Source organism: Eucyclogobius newberryi, unplaced genomic scaffold (genome assembly GCF_026437365.1).
Source record: "Eucyclogobius newberryi isolate DKJ021-1_F unplaced genomic scaffold, fEucNew1.0.hap1 SCAF_21, whole genome shotgun sequence".
NCBI classification, from domain to species: domain Eukaryota; kingdom Metazoa; phylum Chordata; class Actinopteri; order Gobiiformes; family Gobiidae; genus Eucyclogobius; species Eucyclogobius newberryi.
The window spans coordinates 4,834,608-4,855,879 of NW_027315846.1; the positions used below are offsets into that span (position 1 = coordinate 4,834,608).

The 21,272-nt window shown below is 39.7% G+C and overlaps 1 protein-coding gene across 1 annotated transcript; it reads left to right on the plus strand.

The window, feature by feature from the left end:
- Positions 1 to 1,099: 1,099 nt before the first annotated feature.
- atl1 (atlastin GTPase 1) lies at positions 1,100 to 14,299 on the plus strand. The gene is made up of 14 exons (XM_072458326.1): positions 1,100 to 1,203; positions 4,702 to 4,952; positions 6,646 to 6,780; positions 6,882 to 6,986; positions 7,666 to 7,716; positions 7,827 to 7,883; positions 7,986 to 8,078; positions 9,552 to 9,690; positions 10,984 to 11,111; positions 11,204 to 11,260; positions 11,350 to 11,421; positions 12,610 to 13,041; positions 14,078 to 14,092; positions 14,173 to 14,299. Exons 1-14 carry the CDS (start codon positions 1,164 to 1,166, stop codon positions 14,287 to 14,289), a joined length of 1,692 nt encoding a protein of 563 aa, XP_072314427.1. The 5' UTR covers positions 1,100 to 1,163; the 3' UTR covers positions 14,290 to 14,299.
- The last annotated feature ends 6,973 nt before the right edge of the window (positions 14,300 to 21,272 follow it).

The window sequence follows — 21,272 nt, forward strand, 5'->3', positions numbered from 1 at the left end:
CAAATGAGTGCTTTATATGGGGATGACGACCGCTTCGCGGTCATCATCTCAATGTAAAGTGCTCGTTTAGTGCGCACTTTTGCACGGGCTTCGCCCGTTTACAACGGTAATGTTCCATTTTCCTACTACTAATTAGTATGCACGGGGCGTGCATGAGTGGAGGAGTGCGTTAGTGAGTGTTTGGAAGTGGGCGAGCGCTTCGCGCTCGATTTCGTGCGCACTACGTGCGCACTTTCGCAGCCGTGCTTCGCACGGCCTTACGAGATTAATAGGCCTCTCGCCAGCTTGTGGCGCTCGGGCCTAATTATACGTGTTTATGGCTTTGTTTAAGATTACAGTCATTAACAGCTAACCATCTGCTCATTTGCATACATGTAAACTGGGTTATTATATGTTAATTAGTATTTCATTTGTATTTATTTTTGGTCCTGTATAAGCAAATTCAGCTGCTAATTAGATATTTATTAATAAGCGTCTTTGTTACTGCTTATTAGTATGGTTTGAAGACATATTTTTGGGCATTAATTATGACACTAAAATGCTTTTTTAACAGCACTGTATTACCAAAAGCCTTTTTTTTCTTCTTTTATTTATTTTTTAATAAATATTACACTAAATCAAGTATTCACAAAGAACAGAATCATAAAAAAATAATGTGTAAAAAATATATAAATAAAATAATAACCTGAGGGTAACGCGCACAAAGAGCATCCCACAGATCAAAACAAATTAATTAATCATGATGCTAATAGGCTTTTTTAATTACACCGTATTGCTAAAAGCCTTTTTTTCTTCTTCTTTTTTATTTTATTTTTTCATAAATATTAGACTAAACCAAGTATTCCCAAAGAACAGAACCGTAAACATGTATATAAATAAATAAATAAATAATAATAACCTGAGTGTAACGCGCACAAAGAGCGTCTGGACCGATCAAAACAAACCGTCCGCCTGCACTCTGGCGCCCTCTATCGACGAACACAAACACTGCGCGCGCGTCTCTCCGTGAAAGAAAAGGCTCCATCGTTCCTCCCTCAGCATCAGCATCATCATCTTCTTCTTCTTCTCCCCCCTTCAGACCAGGCTCACACACACACCCATGTCTGCTGCGGACTGAGCCCAGGACGGAACCCGCAGAAACACCACCCCAGGACGGCGTCGTCATGGTGAAGCAGTGCAAGGACCGGGACAGCTGGGGCGAGTGTGCGTACTGCCATTTCATCACGAACCGGGCTCGTTTCACGCACATCTCACGCGCGGGGGGAATCGGGTTAGCGGCCGCGGCCAATTAGGACATTTAACGGTTTTATTGTTGTAATGAACGCGCGCGGCTGCCGTTGTCACGTTTTAACCGCGGAGGGTGCGTCTTATTCACCCGAAATGCGCGTTTCTCTTGCGGGAATGAAGCTTTGTGCCGCGGGAATCCACAAACACAGGCCTCAAACACGTTCAGACAGATATGTAAACAGCTATTTTTCGAAATTATGAATTAATATATCACAGTAATACGTTTGAGAGCCAGATCTTACCATGAATAGCAACAATAATGTCAATTTATGCTACATATCTGCTGCCAAATAGAGCATATGGCAAGCTATTATATAATATTGCATCAGTAAACAGCCTGTCATCCTCCTTTACGCTTAATTAAAAGCTGTTTGTCAGGCCATAATGAGCATTAGAGTCATGACACACGCGTTGAAGCCGATGTTAGACCCATTAGATGGTGAAAATGTGATGTTATGTGTGAGTTAGGATGAGGGAAAGCTGTAGTTTGTGCCATTGGTGGGTGTTTTATCATGGGTGCTTTTGGGGCAGTGGTCTTGGGTGAGGCTGTTTAAAAGGCTGAAGGAGAAACCTCAGATGAACTCGTGAAAGGATGTTGGTGTTGTGTGTGTGAGGTTAAGACATGTCACAGGCCTTTTCTCTGCAGATCTGAGGGTGTGGGCAAGAATGTGTGTGTGGAGCTTAACAATAACAGGCTGATCATGATATTAACTGTGAATTAGGCTTAAATGTCTGTAAATGTCTGTAAATGAGGCTCGAGTATCGCACAAAATGTGAATTGATCATAATATTAACCACAAAAGAGAATTATTATCACTTTCCGCGCTTGTATGCGAGATTGCACGCCACGTTTATGTATTTAATAGTCTAATTTTGCGACAACAATAATATTGTCTCAAAAGATTAAAAAAAAAAAAAGAATATTCTAATTTTGCATATATACAAAAGAACAACAATAATATTATCTCGGAAATTTGTTTTGAATTTAATATTCTAATTTTGCGTATGTACACGAAATAACAACAATATTATCTCTTTTAATTTAACGATTATTCGATTATTATTATATTGTGCCTGGATTTTATGAAATCTAACGTTTTGAAAGACAATATAAAGTTAAATGTGACAAAAACAACCAGTCTTTACATTTAGGTCTATTTTTGGGCATTTATATTGAACAAAAAATGCTGAATTTTGCTTCTGAAATTGTCAGGATTGTTGTTTTTAGGTTCTTACGATTATGTTTTGACCTTTGTCTCCCGTTATTTTCAGACTGAATTAAATGCATAACTCGCCTATTTCATATTGTTACTCATAAATTGCCCTATTTTTATTCTTCACGCAACATATTTGTTTAATTTCAGTTTTCGTAACCGTATTTATTTATTTCTGTTGTTTTACTTTTCCTGTTTTATCTCATTCTTTGCCTCGCCCCTTTTGTGTTTTTGTTTCTAAAGGTCAATGAAAGATTTGAATAATATATATTTTTGGATACAGCAGTAAAGTCTTTAAAAAAACATAATTTGAAGTGAGACAAGATCATAAAATGGATATTATCTGTCCAAATGTAGTATATCGTAATAAAAGTAAATAAAATTGTCCCACATATTTCTGCACTTTTGTGGTTAATTTAATGGACTATAATATCGTTTGAATGTTGTTATGGAGACAATGCAAAAAATATATAAATAAATAATAAGCAAGGCGTGTGTATTTGTCAATATTGCTCATGTTTCAGCCCATTTTTCATTTCATTTTATTGTTAGTTATTTTTATTCCAGAAAATAAATAAATAAATAAATAAAAATAACTAAAAATACATAAAATAAATAAAAATAAATAAAAATAAATAAATACAAATATAAATAAATACAAATATAAATAAATAAATAAAAATAAATACATTCAATAAATTAAATTCAATAAGATGGGGCTGGACAAAAGACAGCTTGGATAAAATTTGAAATGCAAATTTAGGAAAAGTAAGACATTCAAATAAAAAAGGAAAACACACAAAGCTTAAGGCACACAAGGTCCATGACATGATATTATGATATTATGATGATATGATATATGATAGTCCATTTTGTTTCAGCCCATTCTTAAGCATGAGGCGGTTGTTGAACAGTTTTCTAAAGATAAATGCTAAAACAACGACTTTGACTTGGATTAAAAACTATCCGTTGTTGTAACCAGAGTTTCCATTTCCGCCCGAGTCGTACAGCAGTGAGTTAACTTCCTGTGATCAGATTTACTGCCGCATTTCATTAATTTGAAAGGGGAAAGGTTTCCTGCTCCGATCGATATCCTCCTAATGTCTGCAAATGTCTCGGCCGGGGTTCAAGTGTCTCTCAAAACACGAAAGAACCATTGAAACGAGCCGGAAAAGTGCAGAAATGTCACTTTTTGAGCTAATTTTGATAGTTGTAATGACGGACGATGCACCCGATTATTTGTAGAGCAGAATTTATAAACAAGTATAGTTTCCAAAGTGCTGCACATAATAATACAAAACAAACATTTAACTCTCAGCAGAAGAAATTAATCAAATAAGAGCAATAAATTAGATAAATAAAATCCAATAAATATATGGAAACAGTACGCAGATGATTAAAATAAATAAATACAATCCAAAGAATAAAAGACACACTTATAGTTTTATCTGCTGTGTCTTGTAAACGGCAAAAGAATAAAAGGTAATGAATATTCTGCTTTAATTTCAAATCAATTACTTTGTCGCTTCATCAAAAAAACATTACTCACAGTTTGATGTCGTTTACATAATTAACGAACAATCATCAGAATATGGCTTTTATAACTAGAGACACTTAATAAAAACTTCTTACGTTTTAATTGTTGGAATTTTTCGTTTTTATTATTATTTTTTATTATTTCATTATTACTTTTATTACGGTATTTTATTTTATTTATTTGTTTATGTTTGCTGGGTGAAACTCATGAAAAATAAAAATAAATTAATAATAATGAATAATAAATAAAAAAAAAAACTAAATAAATCAGTGCAGGAAGCCATTTTTAGTTTGTTTTCTAAAGGAATAATTACAATCAAATCACAAATCAAGACCGATCATTAGGAGGAAAAATATTGTGATAAATTGTTATGTTTTATTTACATTTGCTTTGCCTATGATTATGATTTATTGATTGACAGCCCACCTGGTTAACTAATAAATACTAAAGAGTCCATTTGCAAAAAACTAAAATATTTCACAACTTTTTTGTCTTTTTGATACACACTTTAACACATATTGTTGAGGGAATTTGCTCAAAAAGTGACAAAAAGACCTTTTTATTGCATTAAAAAGACAAAAAAGACGCTAAACAAAGAGTGAATCGTTGGCACGTTTCTGTTTTCTCGCATCTTCACCCGTTTCCTCGCGCTCCGTCCCCCAGGGGCCCTGAACGAGAAGCACACGTACGACTGGAGCTCGGAAGAGGACGAGGCGGAGTCCAAGGCGCGGCCCGTCCAGGTGCTGCTGGTCAAGGACGACCACACGTTCGAGCTGGACGAGAGCGCCCTGTCCCGGATCCTCCTGAACAAAGAGGTGCGGGACCGGGAGGTGGTGGCCGTGTCCGTGGCCGGAGCCTTCCGGAAGGGCAAGTCCTTCCTCATGGACTTCATGCTGCGCTACATGTACCGCCACGTGAGTACGGGACGGCTCTGCTGCGGCGTTACCGAGGCAACGTCAGTGTGAAACGCATAGATCGTAACGCGGCATCTTAACGAGCGTGTGACAGGTTAAACTGCACATGTCACGCAAACGTACTGAACACAATTACCGTATTTTACGGACTATAAGTCGCATTTTTCATAGTTTTGGCCGGGGTGCGACTTCTACTTCTATACTTATACTCCGGAGTGACTATTTGTTATTTTCACACTTGCAACTGCATTTCATACTCCAGTGCGACTTATATATGTTTTTTTCTTCTCTATTATGCATCTTTTGGCTGGTGCGACTTATACTCCGGTACGCGACTTATAGTCCGGAAAATATGGTCTAGTCCAGATTTCACTAAACGTTTTGCCTGTTTGTCCCAAGTTTGATCATCTTTGTTAAGTTTATAATTGTACTTCCTGGTTGGATTTGAGCAGCAAATATGACACAGGTAGAGGCGATTCCACAACTTGTTACCTAGCAACCAGACTGTAAACAAGAGCCAAAATCCATATCAATTATGCATTAGTCAAGTTGCAGTTTATGAAGAAAATCTGACAAATGAAAGTTGTTTTAAAGTAGTCTTCAAAGTATGTGTTTTACGCTATACCGGTAAAAAAAAAAAAAAAAAAAGAGAGAGAGAGAGAAAGAGAGAGAGAGATCGATAAAAAGCCTTTTTTTTTCTTCAAAACCCTAAAAAAATCAACAACAAAAAAAACTGAAATAAAAGTTGAAAATAAGGAAGTGTTGTCAGGTGTTATTATGTGTCAAATCATAACTATTGTGTATGATGTAATTGATTTTGACTCTTGTTTACAGTCTGGTTGCTAAGTAACAGTTGTAGAATTACCTCTGCCCATGTCATATTTGCTGGTCATGTCAAACCAGGAAGTATAAACTTTACAAAAATTGGAGAAAAAAAACAGGCAAAATGTTTGGTAAAATCTTAAATATTATAATCATATTCCCTTTGTTTTACTGAAAAATGTCGTCTAATGTGTCATATGGACTTTAAGTGTAAATTGTTGTTGTTGTTGATGTTGTTGTTGCTTTTAATGGCGGCCAGCAGCCAACTGCAAAGACTTTATTCTTTAGACTTTATTCTTTCCCGTTTCCCTTAAGTGTAAATTGTCTGCGTTTTCAATGGCACGTCGCCTTTTGATGACATCACAGAGGGATTCTCAGCGCTACTTCCTGTCATTTTTAACTTTAACTTTTCTAAATTTCTTCATAAACTGCGTCTAAAAGGACATAAAACTATGATACATCTTCACCACCGGTTATATCCCACGAAACTACGTCATAATTAGTCAAACCCGCGGCGGCGCCTTTAATCGCGTGTTCGACGGCTCGTCCGGGTCCGCATCTGACCAAAAAAAAAAAACAACCTAAAAATATCCTAAAAATAACCAAAAAACAACCTTAAAAAAACTACAAATATCCAAAAAATAACAAAAAATATCCTAAAAATAACCTAAAAATATCCTAAAAATAACCTAAAAAAAACCCCTATAAATATCCTAAAAATAACCTAAAAAAAACCTATAAATATCCGGAAAATAACCTAAAAATAACAAAAAAAAGCTTAAAAATATCGTGTCCGACCCGCATCCGACCGGCGTCCGACCGGCGTCTGACCGGCGTCCGACCCGCCTCTGACCCGCCCTGCTGCCCCCAGGCCCACGAGGACTGGCTGGGAGACTCGGAGGAGCCTTTGACCGGGTTCACGTGGAGAGGCGGCTCCGAGCGGGAAACCACCGGGATCCAGATCTGGAGCGAGGTGTTCCTGGTGGACAAACCGGACGGCACCAAGGTTTGTCCCAAAGATCGAGTCACGTTCACGTAAAGCCGCTCGGGCGTATCTGGGCGTCGCCACCTTTACGTCTCCAGTTAACGTTGTTCTTTTGTTTCCAGGTGGCGTTGTTACTCATGGACACTCAGGGCACGTTTGACAGCCAGTCCACGCTCAGAGACTCGGCCACCGTGTTCGCCCTCAGCACCATGATCAGCTCCATGCAGGTTCAGACCAGCTTTATTTACAAAAGGACCGTTCTGAACTAGAGATGTCACTTTTATGTTTACGCGTTGTGATTATTGTGAGAAGAAACGTCACAATTTAACAATTATTCACGATTGTTATTGAGACAAATCTGTGGTTTTCTTTCATTCCCGTTGGTCTGACGTGTCACTGTTCCTCAAGTTTGTGACCGACTTTATGAAATGAAACTTTCAAAAAGACAAAATTAAGTTAAATGTGACAAAAACAACCAGATAGAAAAAAGTTCTTTACATTTAGGTGTATTTTTTTGACGATAGATTGAACAAAAATGCTTAATTTGCTTCTAAAATTGTCAAGATGATTATTTTTAGTTTTTTTTAAAGGCTATTTTTAGTTTTTTTTTAGGCTATTTTTAGGTTATTTCAAGGTTATTTTTAGGCTATTTAAGGTTATTTTTTGTTATTTTTGTTGTTGTTATTTTTAGGCTATTTTAGGTTCTTTTTATGCTATTTCTCGGTTATTTTTTTGTTATTTTAGGCTATTTTTAGGTTATTTTTTTAGTTATTTTTAGGCAACTTTTTGGTTATTTTTTGGTTATTTTTAGGTTATTTCTAGGCTATTTTTAGGATATTACTATTACCAATAAACGGAATAATCTTAACGTCCCTGTTCTGAACTAGGTTTGGTTTTGTGTTTCAGGTTTACAACATTTCACAGAACGTTCAGGAGGACGATCTTCAACATTTACAGGTAAAATTTACAAAACACACGGCTTTTGTCACGGGGAAGAACCATAAATCACATATGTGAAATATTGAGGGTGAATAAGTTATGAATCAATAAATGTTACTGTTTTGTAGCTTTTCACTGAATATGGTCGACTGGCGATGGAGGAGACGTTTCTCAAACCGTTTCAGGTAAAAATGTAGAATATTTAAACCATAAATACAAGTCTCTTTCTGTGTCGGTTTCACTTTTAAAACAAACTTCTTCAACCGTTTCTCTTTGTTTTTCTTCAGTCCATGATCTTCTTGGTGCGAGACTGGAGTTTTCCGTACGAGTTTTCTTACGGACAAGAAGGAGGCATGAAGTTCCTGGAGAAGAGACTTAAGGTGATTTTATTTAATTTTATTATTTTCATAAATTTTATTAATTTTATTAAAGGTGGTATGGACGATTTTTTTCAGCAAATTTTTTGTATCATATTTCCTCGTGGCGTGGATAAATCATTTGTCCTGCCACGTATCAATCATAAAACGCACCTACCGCTCACCTGCAGCCGCGTCAGGCTCGTCCACACGTTTCCGCGTGCCTAAGCGCATGGATCTATCATAATATAGTTCCCTCAGTGTACGGGGCAAAATGAAGACGGAGAAAGACAATTCGAGCTGACGCAGAAGTGGACAGAAATCTACGGGAGACGAGCGATGCGCTCCGCTCCGTTGTGCTAATAAACAAACGCACGTGTGTGTTGTATCAGTCCGCACGGGGGAGTGCGCATGCGCACTTCCACCTGCGTTCTCAAATCACCGAAAAATCGTCCATACCGCCTTTAATTTTATTAATTTTATTTTTAATTAAAAAAAAAATCATTGTAGCACAGCTTTGGCTTCTCCATGCGCAATATGTGCTCCGTCTCTCCTCTGTCTCTCTTCTGTCCCGCCTCAGTCTCTCCTCCTTCTCTCCTCTGTCACTCCTCTGTCCCTCTTCAGTCTCTCCTCTGTTTCTGTCTCTCCTCAGTCTCTCCTCTGTCACTCCTCTGTCACTCCTCTGTCTCTTCTCAGTCTCTCCTCTGTCCCTCCTCAGTCTCTCCTCTGTTTCTGTCTCTCCTCAGTCTCTCCTCTGTCCCTCTTCTGTCTCTCCTCCTTCTCTCCTCTGTCACTCCTCTGTCTCTTCTCAGTCTCTCCTCTGTCTCTCTCTGTCCCTCCTCTGTCTCTCCTCTGTTTCTCCTCAGTCTCTCCTCTGTCTCTCCTCTGTCACTCCTCTGTCTCTTCTCAGTCTCTCCTCTGTCTCTCCTCTGTCCCTCTCTGTCCCTCCTCTGTCTCTCCTCTGTCCCTCCTCTGTCTCTCCTCTGTTTCTCCTCAGTCTCTCCTCTGTCTCTCCTCTGTCCCTCCTCAGTCTCTCCTCTGTCCCTCCTCAGTCTCTCCTCTGTCCCTCCTCTGTCTCTCCTCTGTCCCTCCTCAGTCTCTCCTCTGTCCCTCCTCAGTCTCTCCTCTGTCCCTCCTCAGTCTCTCCTCTGTCCCTCCTCTGTCTCTCTCTGTCTCTCCTCTGTCTCTCCTCTGCCTCTCCTCTGTCTCTCCTCAGTCTCTCCTCTGTCCCTCCTCAGTCTCTCTCTGTCTCTCCTCAGTCTCTCCTCTGTCCCTCCTCAGTCTCTCCTCTGTCCCTCCTCAGTCTCTCCTCTGCCTCTCCTCTGTCTCTCCTCTCTGTCCCTCCTCAGTCTCTCCTCTGTCCCTCCTCAGTCTCTCCTCTGTCCCTCCTCAGTCTCTCCTCTGCCTCTCCTCTGTCTCTCCTCTCTGTCTCTCCTCTGTCCTTCCCCCGTCCCTCCTCCGTCCTGACTGTGATTGGCTGGTGTTTTGCGTCCTCAGATCTCGGAGAACCAGCACGAGGAGCTGCAGAACGTGCGTAAACACATCCACTCGTGCTTCACAAACATCTCGTGTTTCCTGATGCCGCACCCGGGGCTCAAAGTGGCCACCAACCCAAACTTCGACGGGCGCATCCAAGGTCCTATACAACTTTACTCCGTTTGTGTGTGTGTGATGTTTTGTTTGAATTTGTCGGTCATTTGTGGGGTCAGAAAAATGTTCATCGCTATTGAAAGTGCCCAAAACTCACAAACGATTAATAATCTAAGCTATGACAAAATAAAACGTTCATAAAAATCTGTGTTATCGTGATCGAGGAGCTCTGGATCAGGTGCACAAACTTTCCTCGGAAGCGGGCCACAATTAAACCAAACTCCTAATGTTTTTGTGAGTAAAAAGTTAAAAGAGATTTTCAAAACTCAAAACATAAAACACCAGAGAGAGATAGACAGAATAATAAAGAGCATAAGTAGCACAGGACAGTCCCAGAAACAACATTTAAAAGTCAAGTACCTGGTCCAAAGTCTGTTAAATATTTTGAATTTTGCTCAAAAATAAAATAAAAAATTCAACTCAGAATAGCACTGTTTTTTAGGTTTATAATTTTACTTCCTTGTAATTGATGACATCACACTATGAAATAACCCAGCAAACACTGGGCAAAAACTCATCTAACGTCACATTTTGCTTAATGTTTGTGTTTAGAGGGGCCAAAAAGTTGTTTCTTTGTGTAAATTCTATATAAACTTTGACTGGAATGAGTGTCCCTGGTGTGATGTCACTTCCTGTCATTTTCTACAAATTTTTCAACGTTTCCTCCACAAATATAAACTCGATTGGTGTAAAACTATCATTTATATGTTCAACAGGTACAAATACACCAAATAAAGTCAAAATTAGAAAATTGTAAAAACCTGTCATAGGCACTTTAAGTACAAAATTGAATCAAAAGACAGTTCTAACAAATCTCAGCACCACCTCATGGGCCAAAATAGAACCCTGGAGGGCCTAATTTGGCTCACAGGCCCAACTTTGGGCACCCCTTCTTCTTTTTTGAGCTTTTTATAAAAAATAAAAAAGAACCGCTACTTACGAACCAGCCCTACTTCTTATACTTGTGCTACTGTTAGTATAATATCTGTCTTTTATGTATTTGAGGTAAATGCGGTCGAACAGTTACATTTAATCAAGTTCATCTAGTTATCTATAACTATTTAACTTATATATCTATACAAATAACTTGACCTTTCGGCAAATATACAGTATCTCTCGTTTTAGAACACGTACATTACAAAACACAATCGCAGCCGAAGTAATACTGTGAACCGAACCAAACGAAGCCTCCGTGATCCTGATCGCGCGCGCGGTTTCCCTGACGACGCCTTGTCCCTGACGACGCCTTGTCCCTAACGACGCCTTGTCCCCGACACAGAAATCGACGGCGAGTTCATCGGCAACCTGAAGGCGCTGGTGCCGTCGCTCCTGAGCCCGGAGAGCATCGACGTGAAGGAGATCAACGGCAGCAAGATCACCTGCAGGGGGCTCCTCGAGTACTTCAAGGTGCGCGGGAACGTCAGCTAGCTAGCGCCCGCGTGTCTCTGCCATATGCTAACCACCCCGCCCCTGCGCTCTTCTGTGTGCTGTTTTTCCAGGCGTACATCAAGATCTACCAGGGGGAGGAGCTGCCACACCCCAAGTCCATGCTGCAGGTCGGTGACAGAAATGGCGGTCGAGCGCGTTACGTCCGCGAGCGACAATTCAAGCTAATTCTGCATTTTTCTCATTTGTCTCGCTGCAGGCCACGGCGGAGGCCAATAATTTAGCGGCCGTCGCGGCAGCCAAAGATCTGTACAATAAGAAGATGGAAGAGGTAAGATTACAGTAAACAGCTTCATTGCTCACAAGGCGGGGCTGATGCTGGAGAAAGTGTGGTTGCCAGGAAACACAGCATTATCATGTGTTATGGGACTGTCCTGTTGCACTGCAGACTATTTTTAACACAACCATCCCATCTGACTTTAGAACTTTATATTTGGGTCTCAGAAACGCTGCCGTAGACAATGAGAATGGATGTACTGAAAATGGAAAAAATCACATATGGACTGAACTTGGAAAAGGACAAATGTGACATAAACTGGACTAAATGTGGGACGGACTCAAATTTAGCTTTAACCTTGCTCTTTATTTTCATCTGGATGCTTTATTCTTAAAACATAAGAATATCTCAAATAATGCACTTTTTATTCTTCTCTGGTTCTGCCCCGTCTGTTTTTTTTCTTCTGTCGTTGCTGTTGTTGTCATAGTTACTGTATCATTATTCATACATGCGTTTTGATCTGTTTTTCTTCAGTAAAAAAAAAATGCTGGGCTCATTATATATGTATAGATCATATTTAATACAGATGGTGAGCAGCTAAAAAGAACGTTGTTGTGATGAAAACAGACAGAAAGAACAATGCGCACACTCCATGACAACAGTGAGGCGTATGCGTTATATTCCTGTCGAAACATCAGATTAATAATACAACTCTGGCATTAGAGCGCCCCCTGCAGCTGTCATAATAAGACAGTATAATCACATTTTAGAGTTTATATTGTTATTGACGTTATTTATTCGACACTCTATTGCTAAAATTGTACATATATACCGTGTTAAGTGTCTGGTATGTTAACGTAACATATGAACAGTTATTCAGATAACTATAGCATAAAGAACATGCTAACAAGTTTACCAAAGCATCAGTTTTACCCCAAATCACTAAATCCATTGAATTCTTCTTCCTCTGTGTCACTTCTAAACAACACCACAAACTCCAGAGGAAGAGGAAGTGCAGATTCTTCTTCTGCGTCGCTTATAGCCTAGAGCGCCCTCCTGCGGTTGCCAGGGTGAAATTAACGAATAATATCACATATAAGTCGCACCGCGGCCAAAACTATGAAAAAAGGTGCGACTTATATTCCAGAAAATACGGTATTTACTTAGTTCTCCCTTTAAACCAGAGCTGGTGTGATAAACAAACGCTCACCTGGTCCACCCTCTCTGTGTGTGCCGCGTCAGGTCTGCGGAGGCGACCGCCCGTTCCTCGCGCCCGCCGAGCTCCAGGCCCGGCACGGCGCCATCCGCGAGGAGTCCCTGCAGCTGTTCAAGTCCGTCAAGAAGATGGGCGGCGAGGAGTTCAGCCGCCGCTACCTGCTGCAGCTCGAGACCGAGATTGACGACGTGTTCGTCCAGTACATCAAGCACAATGACTCCAAGAACATTTTCCATGCCGCGCGCACCCCGGCCACGCTCTTCGTGGTCATCTTCGTCATGTACGTGGCGGCGGGCATCACCGGCTTCGTGGGCGTGGACATCATCGCCAGCCTCTGCAACATGATCCTGGGTTTGGCGCTGATCACGCTCTGCACTTGGGCGTACATCAGGTACTCGGGGGAGTACCGCGAGCTCGGGGCGGTGATCGACCAGGTGGCAGGAGCGCTGTGGGACCAGGTACAGCCGACGCCCTCACGCTAAACACGCTAAACACGCTAAACACTCTAAACACTACAAATACTATAAATACTAATCGTGCAGAGAGCGGAAAGACACTCAGCCCTGCGTCCATGTGACATTTGTTTATCCCTAGAGTGCAGACTGAAGCGAGCGTTCAGTTAAGCTGCTCCCACAGCTTGGATGAAAATTAACTAAAGGGTTTACACTTCATAAAATGTTTTTTTTTTTTTAAAGAGCGAGAATCCTATGCGTATTTTCTATGATCGTAAATGTAGTTTTCAGCTTCTGCAATGTTTTAATTTTTATTTTAGCGCAAATGTTTTTACGGTTTAGCCGCGTTTACCCCCGTTCATTCGCGTTCAGCCGCGTTTAGCACAGGTCACACTAAAAAAAGAGGCTTCAAACTCTGTATTAACTCACAATTAGTTAATCACAGCGGCCAAACTTTACTCAACGTAAGAGTAATGTTACTTCAGAATAATACTACTCAAGTAAAAGTGCTAAGTTGTGATATATTCAAGTAATAGTAAAAAATATTTGTTGAAACGACCGCTCAAGTAAGAGTAACTGAGTTTTAATTTGGATTTGATGTAACAGGATAGACACAAAATGAAAATGAAGCTCTAATTTAATCCTGGTTTAGTACTGGTTATGCCTTGGTTTAGCTCTGGTTTAGCTTTAATTTAGTACTGGTTATGCCCTGGTTTAGCTCTGGTTCAGCTCTGATTTAGTCCTGGTTTATTTGAATCACTTGAGTCATATCTGAAGGACCAGTGCTCAAAACACAAATATTTAACTAATTTAACCTCGTCGACATAAAGCTTACTAGGAAAAAGTTAAAAGTGTTACCCAGCTCTGCCACTAGGGGTCACTAAATGCATATAGTTAATCTGTCATTCCTTGCAGAAGAACTTGCAACAACTTCCAATGTTAGAAAATAATAGTTGGAACGATTCAGAAAAGGGAAAAACTGTAACATTTCTAATATTTGTCCGTTTTTAACCGTTTCTGTCTCCTCTTTTCTTCTCTGCAGGGAAACACACACGAGGTAAGATCACAACTGAAGACGCGTTCCATTCACTCTTTACGTTTTGAACATTTTTTCATTCTCTTTTCCGCCCTGAGCAGGCTCTCCATAAGCTGTACAACGTAGCGGCCAACCACAGGCACCTGTACCACCACGCCTTCCCCGGGCACCAGCAAGAGGAGGAGCGAGGGCCGCGAGGGGAGCGAAAGACGGACTAAAACTGACTCACAGACCCCGCCCCAAACCCCACCCGAAACACCCCCCCACGCGGGAGCCAAAACCTTCACTTGAAAACGCGTGATCCTGAACTGTAAAGTGTCTCCATAGCGATGCCGATGTGTGTGACCTAAGCGTGGAACACACACACGAGACGCAGGCGGTGAACGGACAGTGGACCAAGAGCGGGGACTTAGGGCAATAGTTTGAGTTTGGAGGCGTTTCTGCTCGTCGTCATGGAGATTAGGGCTGAAGTCATGCTCCGTGTGTCGAGTAAACGAGTATAAAAGGGGCGTGGCGCTGGCAAAAGCTCGTGAAAATGTTAAATATCTCTGTGATTTGACCTTGTATATGAACCCGACGCCCGCACAGACACCCGCAGACGCCCGCGCAGACACCCGCAGACGCCCGCAGTTGCCTGCCGACGCCCGCACAGACACCCGTCCGCGGTCGCTCGTCGGTCCACTCGTCCGCAGTCGCTCGTCGGTCCACTCGTCCGCAGTCGCTCGTCGGTCCACTCGTCCGCAGTCGCTCGTCGGCCCACTCGTCCGCAGTCGCTCGTCGGTCCACTCGTCCGCAGTCGCTCGTCGGTCCACTCGTCCGCAGTCGCTCGTCGGTCCACTCGTCCGCTTCTCTCTCTGTGAAGCACTTGTACAAAAATCGTCGCCCTCGATTTCCAAACGATGACTCGCTTTTCGGCTTTTGTTACGTTTCACACCATCACTGACCTCCCTGTTTTGTTCTGTTACGTGTTGTTTTAAAAGATGATATTAAGAGCCTATACTTATATTTGTAGACGCCATCTTCGCATGATAAATAGTCAGTGTCTGTTTCAAATACTTCAGAGTTTCGTTGTCGTGGATGTACGTTTTTTGTGCCATGATTTTGTGAAAATGCAGAGTTTTAAAGGCGGAGAGAGTTTGTTTTGCTGAATCAGGGAACATAAATAAGTGAATGTAAAATGTACTGTGTAGATGTATATTAACATTAGTGAAGGCCTTTGATTTGGAGAAGCAAACTGGAGTTTTGGCCGGTTAATACGGACAAGGACGAGCTCTCGACTTACGCGCGCCTCTCCAAACTGTGGCCGGATGTAATTCTTCATTCTTGGGGTTGAAAATTCTGAATTTTCAATCTCGTTTTGGACTCGTTTAAGGCGAGACACTGCAGAGCAAAACTCGACAAATCTGACTGATCAACTTGCATCTGCAGACACTTTTCCACACATCCTTTTTACTCACTCAAACTTTTATGAATCGCACGGAACAGAAGGATTTTGAGATTTTTAATTTTATTAACGTTTTGACACAAAAAAGTTTTTTGTTTTTTTTTTCATGCCAATTTTCAGTACGATTTAGTTCTATCCAAAATCATCTCTGTAAAATGTTTTTGTATCTAATTAAAACGTAATGAAAGATGACATTTAAACCTAACTCCGTCTATGTTTCAAATAAGTGGGATTTTTGCCATTTTTACACATAAAATGCCAGATTTTTATGTTGATTATTAAACATTTCTCACATTTATGTCATGCCATTTCAAATTTATGGCTCTAAATGTCGTTTTTCACCTGCAGTGTCTCACCTCACGTACAATTTAAACCTTAAGTCACTTTGGTTTGAGAGAAACAGTGATTCCGTTATACCAGGTCCACGTTTTCTCCTTTAGTTCGTACAGAAGGATGGAACATCGGTTTCCATCTTCACGCAGTTCAATACGGGAAGAATTTTCCTGTAAACGCGAACGAGGAAGAGGAATGTGTCTCTGTGGTCGCCGAGGATTTTAAAAAGATCAGGCGTTTTGGGCGTAACTCGAGCCGTTTTTGGGGGGGGAAAAGGCCCCGCGTTCCACTGCGAATCGTACTCACTCGTGTGACAATTTCAACCATAAAGTAAAGGCCAAAATGACTTGTGCAAGACTGAGAAAGACTGTCGTTTGTAAATGTAATGTTTTCTTGAGGTGCAAACGTAAACGGCGGATTAAGTTATAATCTACCGTCTGTGTACAACTGCATCCTCAAACCGTGGTCTAGTCTGGGACTTGCACTGGGAAATTCCCGTCGTTTGGGTGTATTTTGACTGTCTTTAGCATAAGATTGCCAATGGAACGAGCAAAAAATATTGTGTTTTACTCGAAATAAGAAAAAGACAAGTGTTTTCCAACTTGAAATGAGGGGAAAAAATGCCACTACGCTTGAAATGATGACAAAAAAAACACAAAATCTGGACTTTAGTTGTGACTCGCGCTGGATTTCACCGTTGTGGCTCGAAGTTCGACTCGGGAGCTTTTGCGTTTTTAGCAACGTTTACTTTGAGGTCCGCTCGAGTTCGGGCGCTGCTGCTGTGGCTTCGCTCCAGTCTTCCACAGAACTATAATCAACGTCCATCCAAACTAAATGTAGAAGATCTGCTGTTCTGTCTCAATATATCAGGGTTTATAACGCTTTTCTTATTGCCATGGCCTCCTTCAGACCTACCAGACTACTACTACTACAACTACAACTACAACTACAACTACAACTACAACTACAACTACAACTACTACTGCTACTGCTACTGCTGCTGCTGCTGCTACTGCTACTGCTACTGCTACTGCTACTGCTACTGCTACTGCTACTGCTACTACTACTACTACTACTACTACTACTACTACTTCTACTTCTACTTCTACTTCTACTTCTACTGCTACTGCTACTGCTACTGCTACTGCTACTGCTACTGCTACTACTACTACTACTACTACTACTACTACTACTACTACTAGGTGTACAGTATTAACGTTATTATTGACCGTCTCTTGAAACAGGACTAAACCAGCTCTTAACAAAACCTTTTTATTTAACATTTTTATCCTGGATTTTCCTGACTTTTTAACTGTTCTTCACTCCAAAAATGAAACCAGGTCCAAACTAGGTCTAGGTTTTTCAGGACTAAACTATTCACCCATAACGGTGGGTAAACCAGAACTAAAGTGATCCTCGGTTACTTAAATCGGGACTAAACTGGAGTTGTGGCAGGACCAAACCAGGTCTTAAATTCTGCGTAATGAATCAGGACTAAATCCATCACCAAACCTGGTCCAAGCAAAGGTCCAAACTAGGCCTAGACTAGTTTGGACTAGTAAAAAACAAATTCTTAACCAGGACTAAAACATTAAAGACCAGGACTAGATTTAGATTTTCTGCAGTTGTCCAAACAGGAACTAGTTTTAGCCTGGAAAGAAAAAAAAAAGATGAAACCACTAAACGTGGACAAGAACAGGGCTTAACCAGAACTAAACCAGGACTAAACCAGGACTAAACCAGGACAAAACCAGGACTAAACCAGGACTTAACAGTGCTATGAATCAGGACTTAACTTTGTTGATCTAAACCTGGTCCAAACTAGGTCCAAACCAGTTCTAGAATAGGTTTACAGGACTAACATTTACAGTGTTTTTTCACGTATTAAAATCAGGACTAAACTAAGACTAAACATGGACAAGAACAGGACTAAACCAGCACTAAAACAGGACCAAATTAAGTCTACGTCGGAGTTAAACTGGGCCTCAAACGAGTGCGAGTGTGAACGCAGCTTCAGACTGGATTTAGCCTAAACCAGACATAAGTAAACAAAGAGTAAGTTAGCCTCAATCGCCTTCACAGGAACAAGACAAAAAAGACTAAACCAGGCTTCAAAACCCGTCCAAACCAGGTCTAAACCGGGACCAAACGTGAAGGAGGTTTAAATGTGATTTTTCCGTTTGAATGCGCGCAGTCGTTTCATTTTACACCGTTATTTTCCTCTCTAAAAAACAATCTAAATGTTTGGGATTCCCTTTCACATTCTTGTACAGAAACGTCCCAGATTCACTGTAAACATCTGCTAACAACGAACAATAAAACATGGACCAAATTAACAAAAACAAGAGTCATTTATTCCAACGAGCGTAACATTGTATTTGTGTATGTCACGACAGGTTTTTATTTATGTACAATGTAAGTCACGATGTCGAGCGAAGTGAAGCGTCTGGACACGGTCGGAGACATTTTACTCTCTATTTTAAGGGCTCAGAATCAACATGGCACGCATCATGTTTTGGAGGTTAAAAAAATACCATTGTTTGATCATTTCAGCTCAAATTTGCACAAAGTAAGGTAGCGAGTTGTATATGGCGTCGGTTTACATGTTAACCGAATGAAAAACTGGAATCTTAACCGCAAATCTGGAAATAAATTAACTTTTCCTTCTTTTTTTTTTTTTTACAGGGAAAAGCCTACTTGAAAAATGCATACAAAAATAATGAATACTGTAATAATAATAATGCGTTTAATCTGATTTACCAATGAGGCAAATTTCCATTTTCCATGTTGCACCTTTTTTTGCACAAATTTGAATTAAAATATTTTTGGGGGGTATTTTTCATCAATAACTCTAGATTTACAGTGAATATTTTTGATGTTGGCAACAGTTACAGCAAAAAAATAAAATAAAAACTGTCACAGAATATAAATTAATTCCACTTTTTTGATAATGAGCCCTCGATTTGAATAAATGAATCTAAATATCCCAAAACCATGAATGAAAAGCCAAATAAAAGGGTGGCTTATGGGAAACAGTCTCTACGTCCGGACACAGACGACTCACTTCAGAACGACACTTCAGAAAAAAAACAGATTATAAACGAATCGAAAATGATAAATAACGACAAAGCTGAATTGCACTTTTTTTTTTTGGCAAATCTAGTGTTTTGTGAAAAATTGTTGAAATGATACTTTGTTTTTGTTTTGTTTTTTTAAATCGGGGACAAATCCGAGACGGCGGTTCACACGGGGACTGTCGCGCCGCTCTGGGGGTCTCATTTATAAAGCGCACGCAAACTCATTGAACTAAGATAAATATATTTTGAATTTTACTAAAAGGTTATACACATTTTATCACAGAATAGCTGATTTTTTAAGTTTATAATTTCACTTTCTGTTTGTAATTGATGACATCACACTAGGAAATTACCCAGCAAACACTGGGCCAAAACTCATCAAATGTTTTATTTGACAAATAAAAATATATTAGAGCAACTTTTTTTTATTGAATTAATGTTTGGCGGCTCAGAAAAGTAGTTTTTTCTGTAAATTCTGCAAAAAACTTGTCACTTTCTGTCATTTTCTACATATTTTTCAACGTTTTCTCTACAAATACCTGCTCGATTGGTGTATAACTATAATATATATGTACAACAGGTATAAATACACAAAATAAAGTCAAAATTTTAAAATTGTAAAAACCTGTCATACGCCCTTTAAATTTGGGATCTACAAAAGGATAAAATGACGGGAAAAAGAAGGTGATGAAGCAGGTTTATAAACGAGACCCCTGGAGCCAAAGCGCTGTCCCCCTAACGACCTCGTGTGGTCAACAGAAAGCCGAGATCCTGAAGTTGCTATTTTATTTTATAGTTTGTCCGATGGATTTTTGCCCAAAGGAAAAAGAATAATAACACTTTTGTTTAGCGCCCACATATGAATGAGTGACTCGTGGTAACAGTCACAACAAGTAGTTAATTGTATATTTGTTAAGTGTTTATAAAAAGTACTACAAACATTTTGCCATTGACCATTTTTTCCCACCCATCAATTCTCTTAAATGATTATTATTATTTAAATATATTGTACGTAAGTTTACGATTAATTTAGAATAGAATAAATTTCTATTGCACATTGAGATTTTTTTAAATACATTATCATTCAAATAAAGACACTTAATCTCCACTTTAAAACAATAAAAAATGTGGCTTCTAAACTAAAGTGTTACTAAAAGAATTACGGCAAAATTGGCCGCTGATAAAAAAATTAAGTTCCAAGTAGTTTTACAAAAGCAGCGTTTTCTTTTTTTTTTAAATAAAACGTTAAAATGGATTTGTCACACTCAGTAAAAAGAACTAAAAAAATAACAAAATATCACGTTACGACACCATTTCTCCTGTAGCTTATGTTACTTTGATTACACGGAATAACATGAATAACAGTTTGTAATGCCTGTAAAGAGATGAGCGCTTCAACAGTCCTTTTAAATAACGTCACAAAACTTAAATATGTTATGGTTTTTTTGTGTCATTTTTTGGTGGATTGTCATAAAATACACTTTATGTACAATTTGTGGTTGTTTTCTGAAGCTGCCGGGATGGACGAGCCGACGGAGGCGACCAAAAGTCAGCGGTAAAAGGCACGATTTTGGATGTTTTTTTGTATTGTTTTGTGTATTTTTGGGGATTCCATTGGTAAACTTCATACAAGTCGTTTTGGAGGTACGCCAAAACCGCTGCGTAGTGTCGAAACTTTTCAAACGTACGGATTGTTTTTTGGATCAAGGCACATTTGTCCGGTCGAAAAATACAGGTAAAAAACACAAAAAAGTCTCGTCTGTTTGTGACGAGGCTTCGATATTTGGTTCTTTAGGCGTTTCTGTTGCTGCGCTTATAGGAACAATCACACTCAACGCCGCCATCTGCAGGGATCCGGGAGTAAAACTCATTCATTCATTTTTACCATAGACTTTTAAAAAGGCCACGTTGCCTAATGGCCTCGTTTATTTATTTTCACAAGCTCCAACGCCTAAATTACCTCGTAGGTGCAGTTTGTAAAGTGTGTTTTGCAAAAGTCGACAAGAATTTAAGTTAGAAAATTTGAAATACCGATTCATTTTTCCCATAGACATTTCACGTTGCCTGATGGCTTCATTTATTATTTTTTTTAAACGCCTAAAATACCTCATTGGAAACGTAGTTGTAGTGTAAAGTGCGTTTTCCAAAAAGTAAGTTCCAAAAATGTGAAACACTACTACATTAAAAAGAGGTCACGTTGCCTAATGGCTTCATTGATTTATTTTTGCAGTAAAAACATTTAACCAAACTTTAGATTTTAAATGTGTTTAATAGGTTAAGTTAACTCAAGTTAAGTTTAAAATGTGTTTAAATGTGTTTTATAAACCCGGCGTAAACTCTTAATATT